Source organism: Epinephelus moara, chromosome 8 (genome assembly GCF_006386435.1).
Source record: "Epinephelus moara isolate mb chromosome 8, YSFRI_EMoa_1.0, whole genome shotgun sequence".
NCBI lineage: Eukaryota > Metazoa > Chordata > Actinopteri > Perciformes > Serranidae > Epinephelus > Epinephelus moara.
In genome coordinates, this window is record NC_065513.1 from 31,689,673 (window position 1) to 31,707,082 (window position 17,410).

Sequence of the window (17,410 nt, forward strand, 5' to 3'; positions counted from 1 at the left end):
GCGCAACGTGCACAGCCGGATTAACCTGCTAGGAGGCCGCGGGGCACAAATGAGCTGTTGGGCCCCATCTGCCCAGTTTCTGCAAATATTATAACTCTCCAGCTGTGAAGAACAATTCTGATATACACTCACCGGCCACTTTATTAGGTACACCTTGCTGGCACAGAGCTGGACCCCCTTTTGGCTTCCGAACTGCCTTAATTCTTGGTGTCATAGATTCAACAGGGTGCTGGAAACATTCCTCAGAGATTTTGGTCCATATTGACATGATAGCATCACACAGTTGCTGTAGATTTGTCGGCTGCACATCCATGATGTGAATCTGCCGTTCCACCACATCCCAAAGGTGCTCTATTGGACTGAGATCTGGTGACTGTGGAGGCCATTGGAGTACAGTGAACTCATTGTCATGTTCAAGAAACCAGTTTGAGATGATTTGAGTTTTGTGACATGGTGCATTATCCTGCTGGAAGTAGCCATCAGAAGATGGGTACACTGTGGTCCTAAAGGGATGGACACAGTCAGCAACAATACTCAGGTAGGCTGTGGTGTTTAAACCATGCTCAGTTGGTACTAAGGGGCCCAAAGTGTGCCAAGAAGATATCCTCCACACCATTACACCACCAGCAGCAGCCTGAACCGTTGATACAAGGCAGGATGGATCCATGCTTTCATGTTGTTTAAATTCTGACCCTACGATCTGAATGTTGCAGTAGAAATCCAGACTCATCAGACCAGGCAACGTTTTTCCAATCTTCTATTGTCCAGTTTTGGTGAGCCTGTGTGAACTGTAGCCTCAGTTTCCTGTTTTTAGCTGACAGGAGTGGCACCTGGTGTGGTCTTCTGCTGCTGTAGTCCATCTGCTTCAAGGTTGGACATGTTGTTGGTTGTTGGAACCAGTCTGGCCATTCTCCTCTGACCTCTGACATCAACACTGGATATTTTCTCTTTTTGGGACCATCTTCTGTAAACCCTAGAGACGGTTGTGTCTGAAAATCCCAGTAGATCAGCAGTTTCTCAAATACCCAGACCAGCCCGTCTGGCACCAACAACCATGTCACATTCAAAGTCACTTAAATCACCTTTCTTCCCCATTCTGATTGAACTTCAGCAGTCTTGACCATGTCTACATGCCTAAATACACTGAGCTGTGGCCACATGACTGGCTGATTAGCTATTTGCATTAATGAGCAGTTGAACAGGTGTACCTAATAAAGCGACTGGTGAGTGTACTTGCCTACTTGAATATTTCAGGGGGTTTTTGCCAGTGCTTTGTACTCTACACCACATTTCAGAGGTAGCATAAATATTGTCTGCTTTTTACTCCACTACATTAATTTGCTAATTTTAGTTACTAGTTACTTTCCAGATTCAGATTAATGATATAAAATACAAACATAGTCAACAATTACATTATTATCTTATTATGTATTTATTTACCCTCAAAGAAATGATATGTCCTGTAGTATAGCTACAGTGTTGGGAAGGTTACTTTTGAAATGTAATAAGTAAATAGAATAAGTAATGTAACTATTTAATTACTGTACATCAAAATGACGTAACTTTTTACATTTGATTACTTTTCTTACAAATGTTTTAAACTGGGCAAATAAAGCTGACAAATGTCCAGAAATAGGCTACATCATAAGAAGGCATTCCTGCACTGCAAAAGGATGCAAAGCAACAGAATGAATGTTATACTGTATATATGCACTTTTTACTGAAAATAATAAAGTCAAATGTCACCAACATTTTGATTAGAAACTGTAATTACATATTTTTGTCAGTAACTGTAACTTGTTACAATTCCATTTATTTTGCGATTTAACTATTGTAACTGGTTACATGTAACTAGTTACTCCCCAACACTGATGATATGACTCGAGGATAATCGCCTTCGGGTGGCTTTTGTCTGGAGCTGAAGGATTGTTCTGCAGCTCTGGATCCGTGGTGAGTTGATTAATTGATACAATAAAAACTAGAGTTTGTCTTACTTTTAGATTGAGGTAAGCCTGTGCTTACATGTGAAGTGCACGTCAGTCAATGTGAGAAATGTGTCGAAGGGAAAGAGAATGCATCAGGTGTGCTTAATTAGGCTACTGTTGGGTGGAAATGGGATGTGTTCGAGGAGTGGTCTCTGTTCCCGAACCTAGGGCCTGTCCCATTATGCACGCTTGATCACACTTACACACTTGGACACTTGACATGTGCGTCCATGTGCTTAGTGTAAGTGCTTAGTGTATTCCATTTCTACAACGACCAAAAGTGCAGTGCGCTTGATTTGTACTTTACCCACACTTACGGTAAGACCGCACCTGAGCGGTATTTGGCCAAGTATAAATCCCACAATGCATCACCGCATGCACAATGCACCATGATTACCTCTTTACCAGGGCTAAAAATACCGCAGTTGATGGATACAGGTGAGTAGTCAAGTCTGTCCTAATTTCGTTTAAATATCCCCGCGTACTTGGCCACTTAATACGTGCTTAAACACTAGGCAAATGAACGTTCCACGTGGCAAAACGTCATCTAAGTGTGTGTGTAACCAAGCGCACTCAGCCAAGTGTGGAAAAATGGGACAGCCCCCTAGTTAGGAAACTACATTCACTCAGTCGGACACCAGCTGGAAGAGCAGATATTCAGCATGGCTCTTAACATCCCAGGAGTAATAGCAATGGTGTTTTTCTACCTGCTGGTACTTGGGACTGGCATCTGGGCTTCTTTCAAATCCAAAAGGGAAAAGAGGAAAAGTGAAGCCACTGGAATGGAGATGACACTGCTGGGCAACCGCAGCATTAGCATGGTGGTGGGGATCTTCACAATGACAGGTGAGGAGAACACAGCTGACAAAAGTAGGATGGAAACTGTGAATTATAAAGTCAGGATTATTAAGGATATAAGATATCTTTAAACTTCTTTACTGGGTAGGCTCACACGCACACACACATGCACACACACACGCATATGTATATGTATGTGTATATATATGCAGACAGGACGGCTTCCAAGATTGTGAGTGTGTGTGCGTGTGTGTGTGGGTACGTGTGTGGGTATGTGGGCGAATGTGTTTAAGTTGGTGTGAGTATTTTGGACATCACAAAATCCCCATCCAAGATAACTCATGATTTCAACTTGCAGTATAATAACTATGAACTGACAGATGGCTGACTGCGCTAGTTAGACTCCCAGTGTGAGCGGTAGTAGCAGCATCTAACTACCCCACCTTCACCACACTCACCGGGAGCCCAACTCCCCCTGCCTCACTGCCAACACATTCACCAATGAAGCTCAATGAAATGGATGAACTATTACACAAACATCAGTACTCAGATGTCTGTCAGAAATTAGCCAGGGGTGAGGGAAGCAACATAAGGCTAGATGGGGAAATGAGGAGCCAGGTAGTGTAATTTAACCCTTATATTGCCAGCTATGGAAGCATACAAGGAACATCAGGAAGAGCCCAGGCCAGACTAACAAACAATTAGTCCTGAGCTAGCAAGCTAAGTGCCAGAAAAAAAGAAAAAGTACAATCCTTTAGTTAACTCCCCAACCAGGAGAAAAAGAGGGTAACAAAAATGGCAGCTCCACCCTGCAGAGCCTCCTGGCAATGAACTTGGGTTGCATTGCGACAGAGGCCTGACAGCTTTGAACGTACTCAACATGTAAATGAAGCCACTCATCAACATGGTAACATTCTAGACTTAGGGGTAAACAGTGACAGTGTTTCAGTATCTCTGACCATCACTGTGTGTTTTTTGGTGCCAAACTACAATCAGCAAAGACTAAAGGTGAAGTTCTGGTTCAAAAGAGACTTCTAGATGGCGTTCCACTAAAAGTTAAAGAAAGGATGACAGACAGAATTTCCCCATGGTTAAACAAAAACAGTGTTGAAGAGACTAAGAGAATCTGAGGAAAACTAAGCTCACAGTTCACTGTAATATATACAAAGAAGCCATGGCTGCCATGATAATACAGTGTATTATTATCATCATTATTATTCTCTATCCAAAAAGCTGCTGTTTCTCCACTACATTACTTGCTGTATGTTAATTCATCCTCTAGCTACGTGGATTGGGGGAGGCTTCATTGTTGGAACAGCTGAGATGGTGTACACACCCTCTATGGGACTAACCTGGGCGATCATGATGATGATTGCATACAGCTCATCTTTTATCATTGGTAAGAGTTTGAAATCACATCTGACAGGATACTGTATGTTTGTATGTGTAACAAAACAAACATAGCCTAACAATCTCTGATCTCAAAAGACAGGAACAGGTCAATAATAATGATGCTAAGGGATTTTCTAAGAGCAGTCTCACCGTTTTCATCTCACAACTGTAGAAATTGTGAGGGAATGTTGAAGACACATCAGAGGTGGCTTCACGTCAACATATTCATGACTGAGCAAGCTGTTGACATCACATCCTTGAAATGTGTACAGTTAAGTAAATAGGCCATTTATAACCATGATTCCTTATTCATTCATTCATTTTCTGTAACTGCTTATCCTGTTGGGGTTGCGGGGGGCTAGAACCTATCGCAGCTAACATTGGGCGAACTCAACACAGAGGGTTGGAGCCTCCCACCCTGGGTTCAAATCAGGAACCCTCTTGCTGTGAGGTGACAATGCTAACCACTGCACCACTGTGCCACCCCTGTGATTTGTCACATCCCAATAAAGGCAGTGATTTTAAATTTTTATGTTGAAAAACAAAAAAGGTGCTGAATCTTGAAATGAGTTGTATTGCAATTTTAGGACGGTCCCTAACTATGCCTATAGTCCCAGGTGCATTGGACAGACATTCAGTTTGTTGTGCTCAACTGCACTGTCATTTCTGACTATTTCGAGTTGACTAAAATATCTGAGTTGTGAAATATCTGCCTTAATTTGCTCGGCAAAAACTGGCAGAAATCAAGGCTTTGATGCAGAGCCACTAAAGATAATAGCCATGCAAAACATGAATATAAAATAGGCTATCAAAATAACTTTACCCATTTCTAAATCAGGATCTCATAATTACAAGATCAGGAGGTCAAAATTACTAGATCTCATCTAGTAATTATCAGATAAGGAGTCCATTTTTTATTCAGTGAATGCGATGCGTTTCCCTGCTCAAAGGAGCTGTATGCAACATCTAAAGCATATCTTTACATAGCAAGTAATTATCTGCTGCTACATTAATGCTGTGAATGTCATGTCAGCTCCTTTAAAATCTATTTTAAAAACAACCTATGATGTGATCAGTGTAAAATGGCTCCAGTAAATATGCAATCACAATATACAACTGAAAAAATATCAGTTCAAAATTTGTATTCAACAGATGCAACGTTAGTAAATGGACTGTACATATGACTAATCCTTTAAAGATAGGACAATGAAATATAATTATTATTCTGCACATTTAATGACAATTTGATCACTTTAATATTTGTTACTGACACTAATGAAGTCACAACTTTAATTGCAATAATTAATCTACTGGTAAGAATGCATATTTGAGGGTGTTGCAAAGCCAAAAAAAAAAAAAGGAATATAAAAAATTCATCTAGCTGTCGTAGTATTCCCCCCCCTTGCTTGATAAATTTCATTTTTCTGATTGTGATGTCTTCTTTCCTCTTTCACGTGAAGCTGGCTTCGTGTTTGCAAAGCCATTGAGAGAAAGACACTGTGTGACGATGCTGGACCCTTTCCATGCCAAGTATGGAAAATCATTAACAGCTGCACTAACCCTGGCTGCTCTTTTAATGGATCTACTGTGGGTTCCCACAATACTTATTGGTTTAGGTACAGTATATACAGACCTGTAAGCACCATACTTCCATGTAACAGTGTACACCATAAATTAATATCTATCTATCTATCCATCCATCCATCCATCCATCCATCCATCCATCCATCCATCCATCCATTTTTTGTTTGGCAGGAGGACTTATGAGTGTGGTCCTGGATTTGTCCTACACTGTGTGCATCTGGATCTCTGCTGCCGTTGCCATTACCTACACACTGCTGGGAGGTCTCTACTCTGTGGCCTACACAGATATTATACAGCTTGTGCTCATATTCGTCAGCTTGGTAAGTTTGCTATACTTTAAGTTTTTATAGTGTCAGGCTATTTGTTTGAAGTAAACAGAAACCACTCTCACACAAGGCATCAAAAACTCCAAGGTATGTCTTTAAGCATTGTGTGTGTTCATCATCTCCGTTTGTATTTGTCTCTGCAGTGGATCTGTGTTCCCTTTGTTTTGATGAGCCCATACTCTTTGGACATTGGACAGACACTGACAAACAACACCTTACATGCTCCCTGGATTGGTACACTGGGGCTGAAAAGGACCTGGATAATGATTGATAATTTCTTATACTTTGTAAGGAAGCAAAAATACGACGGGTACAAAATGCAATTGACTCCAGTCGTGATACATATCTTCTGATATGATATGTATGTGATATATGAATGATGATAAATAACATAAATATTCTAAGAGTGGACTGTTTTCATTTTAAATAAAGAATAAGATGGAGCCTCTGTTGTAGGCACAGGCTTTTATCTGAAACAATATGTCTGTAAATGTCAAGGTAAGACTAACTAACTGTAGCTGCTAATTTTAAGTTTCATCTGAAAGGATGCTTCACTTCGGACAGCAGGCAGACATTTTGCAGCTTTTACCCCATGAGGATAACACATCAGTGATTAAATCAAACAACTAACTGTTTTACTTCTAAGGCACTGGGGAGTATGGGATATCAGTGCTTCCACCAGAGGACCTTGTCGGCATCTTCCACATCCACAGCCAAGATCACTTGCTTTATTGCCGCTGCCATCTTACCTACATTTGGGATACCTCCTATACTGCTTGGGGCAGCTGCTGCATCCACAGGTATGAACAGTTTTTACATATTTGGGTAAACTGGGGAAACAAAAAAGAATGTCGTTATGCACCTGTATTGATGAAAGAACAATACCTGTAAATCCCTGTAAAGAGTTGTGGTGGCAAAACAACTATTAAATGAACAGTTTAAAGAAAAAGTCTTCACACGTCGGCTGTCTTTCTTGAGGTTTAATAAGCATTCATGAATGGAGTCACACACATACAACCGCATGAACAGTCAGTGAGTGAGTGCCTAGATGTTCTTCAGCCATGCTATCGTTATAGTTCCCATAACACATGCACATTGATAGTCAAAAAATGTGGCGCCTTGACATTCCTAAGACACAACATATCTTGAGACTAACAAGGACACTTGGTGTCTGAGCTTCCCTGGCTCGTACCCTTGGTGTCTCTCACTGATGTCACAGTAGGGGTTTAATGAGCAACACACATCATACATCATAGCAGTACCAAATACCAGAATTTTCCATCACAGAGTTAAGTCACAGAAACTAAGAAACACCCACATCTTAACTTTGATTAACTTGCTCATCAAGCCTGAGGAATTTATTAACCAGACACAGCAAATGGTGGGTTTTGAAACCCAAGTTATACCATAACCATTAAACCATAAAGGGCTGGGTGATGTAAATATCTCCTGTAATTTACATAAAAGTGGAATAGTGGAAGTGGAGATAACAACATTTCTACAAATGGATCACCATAGCACACTGCTGCTTTCATCATTAAGCCAGATGCCAAAATATGTCTGTTCCCAAATATTAAACCTTTTATTCATTTATTTATTTGGATCAGCCACAACCAGGGTAGCAACTACTCTTCCTGGGGTCCACGCAATTAAACATTACATTATAATATAAAACTAAAAATCCAAGGAAAGAAGGACAACAAAAGAAAACAAAACAATGAATCAACAACAAGAGAACTCCTAATGCCAATAATTACAATGACAACAAGTACGTCACTAAATGTCTAAATAGACAGAATCAGCAACACAATATACAATATTATTTTCTATATGAAGATTAATTTCAAGCACAAGAGAGACAATTGTAAATAGAAGAGGGCCCAAGGTGGATCCCTGTAGCACACCCTTGGTATCAGCAAGAATACACACGTTATGAGCATCCTTTCATGGGATTATCTTTTCAACTTTGTTGAAACATTTTAATGGACTGTGTAATGGGATGTGGGGTATGTAACAACATGTTAAGTTTCCCACGATCTAGCATGATGCATCACACCAATTTTTCTTTTGACAAATGGATAATTCTGTGTATATATGTTATTTGTTCACATTTGATTAGCTCATTTATTAATATCTCAAGCTGTTGAGGAGAATATTCTTACTGTAGAATACATGTACCAGACTGTAGGCCATATGCTCAAGGTTCGATATCAGATCCTCTGCCATTCAAGTGAACCAACTGCATGAAGGCAATTTGAATGGTCTGTCTTGGTTAAATGATCAGCTGGACCCACCACACTCCATATTTCTCATCACGGATTTCTTACTTTACTTCTCAAAATCCCTCAAACAGACAATCTGACCATTTTTCAACGTTTCTTTCTTTTGTGTCCATGTCTCAGACTGGAACCTGACCTCCTATGGTTCTCCATCTCCATATGAACGTGGGGAATCAGTTCTAGTTCTTCCCATCACCCTGCAGCACCTCACCCCATCATTCGTCTCCATTATTGGTACTGGATGTGTGGCTGCTGCCGTGATGTCATCGGTTGACTCTGCACTGCTTTCGGCATCTTCTTTGTTCACCTCAAACATATACAAGAGCATTCTCAGGCCTCAGGTAAAAAAAATACATATGTTCTTTCAGTTTGGTACATCACATCAAATAATTTTTTGATATATTGTTCACGTTTGATGTTTATTTTGAAAGAAAGGGAATGGAATGCAAGGGAGTATACATTGAATAAAGTGGCATGAGACAGAAGCAAACTGGAAAGAAGAGTTTATAAGATAAAGAAGCAGCGAGAGACATTAAAACAGGACAGTCTCCATCATTTGCTGTTAATCTGTTTTTCTTCCTCTCGACTTTCTTCTTCAGGCATCAGACAGAGAGACTCAGTGGGTGATCCGTGTGTCTGTGTTGGTAGTGGGCTTGGTTGGTACATCACTGACAAACCTGAAAAACAGCATGTTGGTGTTCTGGTTCACTGGCGCTGAAGTGGCCTATGTCGTAATCTTCCCTCAACTTGTCTGCATCCTCTTCTTCAACATCTCAAATGGTTATGGGGCTATGATGGGTTTGCTGGTGGGATTTGTGTTGAGACTGCTCAGTGGAGAGCCCTCACTAGGATTACCACCAGTCATACACTTCCCAGGATGCGCTCTTGAGGATGGTGTTTATGTCCAGTACTCTCCAGTGAAGACCATCTCCATGCTGTCTGCCATTGCTGCCATCTTGTTGTTCTCCTGCCTGGTTTCTGTGCTCTTCAACAAAGGACTGCTTCCTGAGAAGTGGGATGTGTTCAAAGTGAAAGCTCAGCATTCACCCAAACCACTGACACCAACAGATGGAGCCACAGAAAATAATGTAAAGGAGAAATTAAATAGAGACAACTCTCAGACCTTGGCTGCGGTCGAATAGTCTTTTTTGCTTAGGAAGGTTCCTAACTGAGTGAAATGAACCGGAAGTATCTAAGTGGCAGCCATGATAAGAGCTGGTCGAATTCTCTAAATTTTAAGGAAAGGTGCTTCAGTGCTTCCTTTCTAATATCCTTTAGCATAGGGTACACTGGACCATCCTTTAAGAGAGGAAAGGAGATAATTCCGTCCCACAAGTCCTTGCGGCGGCAATATTTAAAGTGACCAAGCGACTCGCCATTCACAAACTCAAATGATTAGCAAAGAAAAAGATCAACATGACTGAGAAAGGAAGGAGATCACCATGTAAGTTACCGTTGTTTATGGGGGAATTGTTGGGTCTCTGTTAATTCAAGAGTATTATCTAGACCTACCCTATGTGTAAAGTGCCCTGAGATGACTTTCTTTGTGATTTGGTGCTATATAAATAAAATTGAATTGAATTGAATTGAAAAATAAAAAAGATAATCAATGAAGTAACGTTGCTGTGCCTCGTGCATAAATGCGCATATACTTGGCATATCTGGAGATTTAAATAATCAATGAAGTTACTGCTTCCCACTTTTTATTCCCCTGTACAGTGTTTCCCTGCAGAGCTACATATCATAACAAAAAATACAAAAGACTGTAACGTTAAAAGATATCTGCCTGAGGTTATTAAATACTTGCAGCGAGCAATTATTATTATAATTATATTTAATATTATTATTAATATTATTATTTATCTGTCTATCTATGCAGTAGGGGCACATAATATTGATATAACAGTAAAGGCCAAACACAAGTTGGTTACTGGTTGTGGTCTAATTTCTATTCCAATTGCCCATTTGAAGAAGAAAATGGAAAAAGCACGTGGATTTCCATTATTTTTTTATTCACACGGAAAAACAAAATAATGCATTTAATATTTTTTTATCCTGTTATAAAACAAACAAGCTGAACACAGCTGTGGGCGGAGGGGACACGCACCCGTAACATATGCTCACTTTGCATCAGTCATTTATTCATTTGAGCGTTGTTGTATTGCCAGCCTTTAGTAATATCATTAATTAATTTTACTACTTGGGATTCAGATGGTGAGTGTGAGCAAGCATTCTCAATGTGACAATTTTTTTTCAGTTTGTGGCTGGTAGCCTATATTCCTTTTTGAAATTCAATTCCGACCTTAGTAATGAAACAATATCTTTCGTGTTGTCCACGTTAATATATCCTGCATGAATCAACACGATGAGAACGTACGGGATGTATTATCTAAGATGCGCTTTCTGTAGTCCATCTTCAGAACATTGTAGTTTCACCACAGCAGGCCCACATCAATAACATCCGCCGTCGCATCATTACATAGCCCAGTGTAAGTGCAGTGGGATTCTCTCAGCACCACAGTTGTCTTTTCCTAAGTCCTTATGAAATCTCCTTCACATCTCCCCTTGACCCTGTGACGTTTTCCATCGAGGTCAAGGAAAAGTGGTTAGGAAAAGACGATAGAAGAGACTTTTCGACCGCAGCCCTTGTCATCAAAGCCGATGATTAGCACCAGCTGTAAGTGTCCATGTGTGTAGAGAAGTATCTGTTTCTTGAAGCATAAAATAGACTAAATATTAGAGGTGGGGGAAAAAATTGATACAGTATAGTATCGCGATATATTGCGGGCTGATATTGTATCAATAGATGGACATCAAGTATCAATATTTTAGCAAAGATGGTGTTCAATGGTAAAGTAATGAGGTGACAATATGAGCAGAACTCCAAAAGACGAATCACAACCAGGTGCAGGGACTTTGTTGATCTCAGCCTCCCAGGGAATTATTTTAGATCATTCTCAGTCATCACCTTAGGTCTAAACATAAGGCAACAATTTAATTATCAAAATACTGAAAATGTAAATATGCTGCACACATGTAAACAAAAAGACAGTGATTAAAACATCAGAATGCTACAAATAAAAGAGTCAAAAAATGTTCCCTGTATGATTCATTGCCCTGATATAGTTAAAGACCCTGAGGGAACTCAACACATACTGTATCTTGTCATTGTAAGTTTCATCTCACTATGAAAAACTGAAGATAGAATGAAATTGTTTCTCACAAGACAGTGAGAGTTTANTGTTATCTTTGACTAATGTTTAAATTTGTTTGATGATCTGAAACTTTCAAGTGTGGAAAACATGCAAAAAAGTAAGAAATCAGGAAGGGGGCAAACACTTTTTCACACCACTGTATCTTGTCATTGTAAGTTTCATCTCACTATGAAAAACTGAAGATAGAATGAAATTGTTTCTCACAAGACAGTGAGAGTTTAAAATCCGGCAAATATCCCACAACATTGTATGCTAACAGCAAGTAAGTAGTTACTATAAATCACTCCCATAAAGTAGTAAGTCTTGCTCACTGCTCAAATTGCTCAAGATGCATACATGAAAATTCTACATGCTTGCCAAATATTTAAACCTGTCTAAACCTGTAGCCTGCCAGTTCAAATGCAGGCATCACTGTACAGTATCACTAGCCATGTTTCCATCAGCCTGTTTAGATCCACATCTAGAAGTATCGCATCAGAAAATTATGATGGAAACGCCAAAATATAGAATTAAAATCCCCACAAACGCACAAACTAAAATACGTTCGCTTTAGCCAGGTTTTGGTTGATTCAAAAAAATGTTGATTCGCAAAACGGGGGATGGAAACAATTATGTTCGAATTAAGTCTGACGTAGTGCGCCTCTCTCCATGGTGATATCCACGCTCCGGGTTGGGAAGGCGGTAATGCATTTACAAGCTGGTTGCCAACCGCCAGAAAATGTAGAAGAAGAATGCGAGACTTGTTTTGTTTCCGGTTCTGCGGAAAACTCGCGCAAGTTCGTAGTTTTCACCAAAGTCCGTACATTTAATGGAAACACACAGGATTCGTATTTCTTTTAATGTGCATTTCCCAATGATTCTAATCACTTTTGGATGGAAACATAGCTATTGAATTAGAGGAGGTGTCTATCCTTCCTGGTTCTCCTCTGCTATGCAGTCCCTGATTTCTATAATACACAGTCACTCAGTCAGTTGGACATCAGCTAGCGGAGACAATCAGCATCCATCATGGCTGTTAACATCCCAGGAGTCCTGATCTTGTGACAGTTATTTTGGATACCCTTGTGGTTCTCAGTTCAGAGGCCAAATAATGAAACCTTGTTAATAAACCTTGCTAGAACCGCCACTGCCCAGGAGTGATAGTGATGGTGTTTTTCTACCTGCTGGTCCTTGTGGAGCCACTGGAATGGAGATGACCCTGCTGGGAAACCGGAGTATTAGCATGGTTGTGGGAACCACAGCATTTATAGCATAAGCTAATTTGCAATGCCCTCCCTAGCTGGGCCTTAAGATACAAAAGACTCAGCAACAAAAACACAAGTGACAGTGCAAGAATGATGGTCAAAGCATTTGTCCAAGTACATGGCTCAGGAAATTTGACAGAAGAGGGAAGAAGAAGAAGAGAAATAACAAAAAGACAACACTTAGATGCATTAGAAAGGAGTATGACTATAGAGGATGAGTCAATTAACTCTCCATTCACTCTAGATGAAATGAAAAGAGCTATTTGTAAATCAGGCAATACATCTCCAGGAAAAGACCTAGTATGTTATATAATGTTGAGACATCTTAGTGACAGGACATTGAGTAAACTTTTGGTTCTCTATAATAAAGTGTGGGTAGAAGGAAGGCTACCAAAACCTTGGAAAGAGGCTGTAATAGTACCTATAAGGAAACCTGGGAAGGATCCTTCGAAGCCCTCTAATTATAGGCCAATAGCCCTCACATCACATGTATGTAAGATCATGGAAAGAATGGTCTCTGAAAGGTTGACATATTTTACAGAAAAGAAAGGAATACTGTTGCATTATCAAAGTGGATTTAGAAAGGGAAGGGGAACCTTGGATCCTATCATTTGCTTAGAACATGAGATTAGAAAAGCACAGATCAATAAAGAGTCAGTTATAGCAATATTTTTTGATGTTGAAAAAGCTTATGATATGATATGGAAAGACGGACTTCTGATAAAGTTAAAGTTAATGGGGTTAGGAGGGAAAATATTCAATTGGATAAAGGATTTTATGACATATAGAACTATCCAGGTAAGGATAGGAAATGAAATATCGAATCAATGTGTGGTGGAAAATGGTACCCCGCAAGGGAGTATAATAAGCCCATTACTTTTTTCAATTATGATTAATGATGTTTTCTCTCAGATTCAACCAGACATAGGCAGATCTATTTTTGCTGATGATGGGGCATTGTGGAAAAGGGGTAGGAACATCATGCATATTAATGGAAAGGTGCAAGAAGCCATCGATAAAGTCGAGCAGTGGGCATATGATTGGGGATTTAAATTTTCAGTAGAGAAAACAAATACAGTTGTCTTCACAAGAAAGAGGGCTCTTCCTGATGTTAGCCTGCAGATGTATGGAAAAATATTGGAGAGGGTGAAAACTTTCAGATTCTTGGGAATTCTTTTTGATTCCAAGTTAACATGGGTAGATCACATAAATAAAATAGTTGAGAAATGTCAGAAGGTTTTAAATATCATGAGGTGTTTAAATGGGGTGGGATGGGGCGCTAGCTTCTCATCATTAAAAGCCATCTATGTGACAATGATCCGGTCAGTGTTTGATTATGGGAGTGTGGTTTATGGTTCAGCCTCAAAAAGTCTGCTAGAGAGACTGAATAAAATTCAGGCTCAAGCTCTGAGGCAGTGTTGTGGAGCAGTAAGAACAACCCCCATCCCAGCCCTGCAAGTTTTGGGGAAAGAGATGCCATTGGACATTAGGAGAAAGCAGTTAATGACCAACTACTGGGCTAGCCTCAAGGGGCACCAAGAGCAACACCCCACAAAAGTGGTAATGCAGGAGTGTTGGGAACGAGGAAGAGGACAAATGGCTAGCTTCGGGTGGGTGGGCAATCAGTATGCAGAGGACATGGGGATGGAAAATCTTTACGTGAGCCCAACAGTGGTAACCCCAGAAGTGGAACCATGGAAGCTTAATACACCACAAGTAGACTTGTACCTCCTGGACCTCAGGAAGACAGAGAAAGGGAAGATAGACTTGGTGTCAGCTTTCTCAGCTCATGTAAACCAGCATTACCCTCAGTACAATCAGATATATACAGATGGGTCTAAAGATCCAGAGCAGCAAACAACAGGGGCTGCTTTCTCTGTTCCATGCAGAAAGGTTCATGTGGTAAAGCGTTCCTAAGATTATTTGGGAGTTTACACTGTAGAGTTGTGGGCAGTGTTTTTGGCACTGAAGTGGATAGAAGAAAACAAACCAGGAAATACTCTAATATGCTCTGATTCTGTTTCAGTGCTGAGCAGCCTGACATCCTTCACATCCAGCCGTCAAGATATCCTGTTCCAGATTTTACAAGTACACGCCAGAATCATACAGCAAGGTATGCGTATTGAATTCATGTGGGTACCGGCACATGCAGGTATAAAAGGGAATGAGGAGGTGGATAAACTGGCTAAACAAGCACTACAAAAAGACACCATAAATTCACACATTTCGTTAAGTAGATCAGAGATCAAAACAATAATCTGGAATAAGTCAGTGGAGGAATGGCAGGGGAGGTGGATCTGGAATAAGTCAGTGGAGGAATGGCAGGGGAGGTGGGACAATGAAACAAGGGGAAGGTTCTTACATAGCTTTATCAGTAATATAAAATCAACAGACAGGAATATAGGAAGGACAAGGAAGGAGGAGGTAATATGCAATAGGATTAAATTAGGTCATTCCAATTTAAACAGTACACTACACAAAATAGGAAAACACCCAACTGGTTTATGTGTACACTGTCAGTCAGAGGAATCAATAACACATGCAATCACAGAATGCAACACTTACAACCAAGAAAGACAGCATATGAAGGAGGAGTTGAGGAAAATGGGAATACATTAATTTAATGTTAAAACATTGATGAGTCTGCCAAGTGGGCTGAGTACAAGAGCGTTTTTTGATTTCATTAGACGGACAGGTTTACAAAATAGAATCTAATCTCTGATTCATACTCCAGAGCAGAAGGTGGCGGTAATGCACCTAATACCCGGGTTGCCAACTGCCGTTAAAAGACAAAAAGAAGAAGAAGAAGACAGTGCAAGAACAACAATAAAAACACAGACAGACAATACAAGACACAACTTGTAGTTGGAGTGGTGGTTGTTGGACTCCTCCACCACCCCTTCTTGGACTTCCACCCCCTTAACTTATGCATTGTTCCGCAGTGTTTCCTCTGATACTGCCGGATGCCGTTACACAATAACCATGACCAGCCGTGCATCATACCAACATGAAAGGACAGCTTTTTTTTTTGTCGGTGTCTGACGCCAGAGTCACTGCCCAAGCGCCAATATTCAGCATCTTCAGAATGAGACACGGTAGACACAACCTATAAGCTATCATCTGAATGGAACCTCATCATCACCCCTTCAACTGGGTGACATTGATCAATCAGAAACTGAAAAAAGAAAGTGTCATAAATTAAAATATTGTGCTTTGCATTGTAAATAGCAACTATTTACAGTGAAGATGTATAGAAAATATATCCTTCAGTTGAAGAGAATTATCTTACATTCCAACAATGCTTTGTTTGCGTACATATTTCACACAATTTTTTTAATGGGAGAAATTTACACGGACTACAGCTATGAAGTATAGATTTTAAGCTTCATTTTGATTAGAAAGAATTTGGCTGTAAGACCTGGGGCCGTATTCACAAACATTCTGAGAATACTCTCAGAAAGCTCCTTATGCAACCTAAAAACTTTAAGTAAGGAGCAACACATTCTCACTCTGATCTTGTCACATATTGACGTTTTGGTCATGGACTTTCAACATCCACATACCACGTGCAAGGTACCCTGGGGGGTATTCTATCAACGTAGCTAAGAATATCCAGACTAAGGTGTAATCTTGAAGTTTGACTAAATGTCAACTCCCAATCTAGCTCCAACCCGTTCCATCAAGTGAAATCAGCTGGCTCCAATTGACGCTAATTCAAGCCTCGCCTGTTAAGCATCAACTCATGCACGCGCCCAGGGAAAATAAAAAGCCCACACTAGTCAAGTGCCAAAAATGTTGCAAAATGTCAAAAACAAAGGAAAGGAGTGAGCAGAGGCTTTTTCTGCGGCAGAGCAAACACTCCTTATGGAAGTGTATGAGGACTATAAGGACATAATTACGAAAAAGGCAGTACTGCAGCAATTGTCCTATGGCTAAGCCACGCCCCCCTCCACTCACTCGGACAAACTATCAACATTCAGCACTGTGGATAATGTGGGCCTCCTCGTCAACAGGATCCTTGATGAAGGGGTATGCCATTATTTCCTAATTTACTCTCTCTTGCTCTGTCTCTGTGTCTCTCTGGGTGTGTCCCTCTCCTTCTCTGGCCGTTGTCAGTTGACCTTAATTGGCTATGAATTTGCTAGCCAATTGGAAACAGAGTGGGGTGGGGATGGGAGGGCAATCACATATTCATGTGGTTTGATATACATATACAATCTTTTGTTAATGCCTCAGTTTCATTTTATTATAGTTTTGTTTTTATTAGTTTGATTTTGGCTTTATTGTTGTATGTGTTTTTTTAAATTATCTTATTTATTTATTACATTTTAATTTGTTTTTTAATAGTTAATGTTTTTTGATTAATTATGTTATGTATTTTATGATCTACATATTATTTTATCATCACATGACAGTCGAGAGTGTGTAAAAGCACTGGCAGAACTGTCTTTTAGGTGTCTGTTCTTGTCTATTGAACATTTCTTGATCATAGATGGAGCTAATCCTCACCTTAATCCTGCTACAGACCAGAATTGCCTGGCAGCATAAATTACCATGGTTACTAGGCTGGGATTCAGGTTAACCACC

The 17,410-nt window shown here is 40.1% G+C and overlaps 1 protein-coding gene and 1 long non-coding RNA gene across 3 annotated transcripts in view; one reads left to right on the plus strand and one right to left on the minus strand.

The window, feature by feature from the left end:
• Positions 1-2,634: 2,634 nt before the first annotated feature.
• LOC126395017 (high-affinity choline transporter 1-like) lies at positions 2,635-11,517 on the plus strand. Its single transcript, XM_050052206.1, has 8 exons — positions 2,635-2,831; positions 4,066-4,182; positions 5,636-5,791; positions 5,931-6,079; positions 6,229-6,372; positions 6,732-6,885; positions 8,488-8,705; positions 8,964-11,517. Exons 1-8 carry the CDS (start codon positions 2,648-2,650, stop codon positions 9,504-9,506), a joined length of 1,665 nt encoding a protein of 554 aa, XP_049908163.1. The 5' UTR covers positions 2,635-2,647; the 3' UTR covers positions 9,507-11,517.
• LOC126395018 (uncharacterized) overlaps positions 9,243-17,410 on the minus strand; it is a 9,111-nt gene continuing 943 nt past the window's right edge. The window contains exons 2-3 of one of the 2 annotated variants that reach the window (XR_007570407.1): positions 12,740-12,777; positions 9,243-9,369 (exon numbers count right to left, since the gene is read on the minus strand). This is a non-coding gene — a long non-coding RNA (uncharacterized LOC126395018). Of the gene's footprint in view, positions 9,370-12,739; positions 12,781-17,410 lie in introns of both variants that reach the window. The other variant, XR_007570408.1, reaches the window with a different exon arrangement.

Bases quoted from the DNA above. Each gene is read 5' to 3' on its own strand.
- LOC126395017 (XM_050052206.1), top strand. From the start codon at position 2,648: ATGGCTCTTAACATCCCAGGAGTAATAGCAATGGTGTTTTTCTACCTG. The intron at 5,792-5,930 runs GTACAGTATATA...TTTGTTTGGCAG, and splicing joins CACAATACTTATTGGTTTAG to GAGGACTTATGAGTGTGGTC. The intron at 6,373-6,731 runs GTAAGGAAGCAA...TTTACTTCTAAG, and splicing joins TTGATAATTTCTTATACTTT to GCACTGGGGAGTATGGGATA.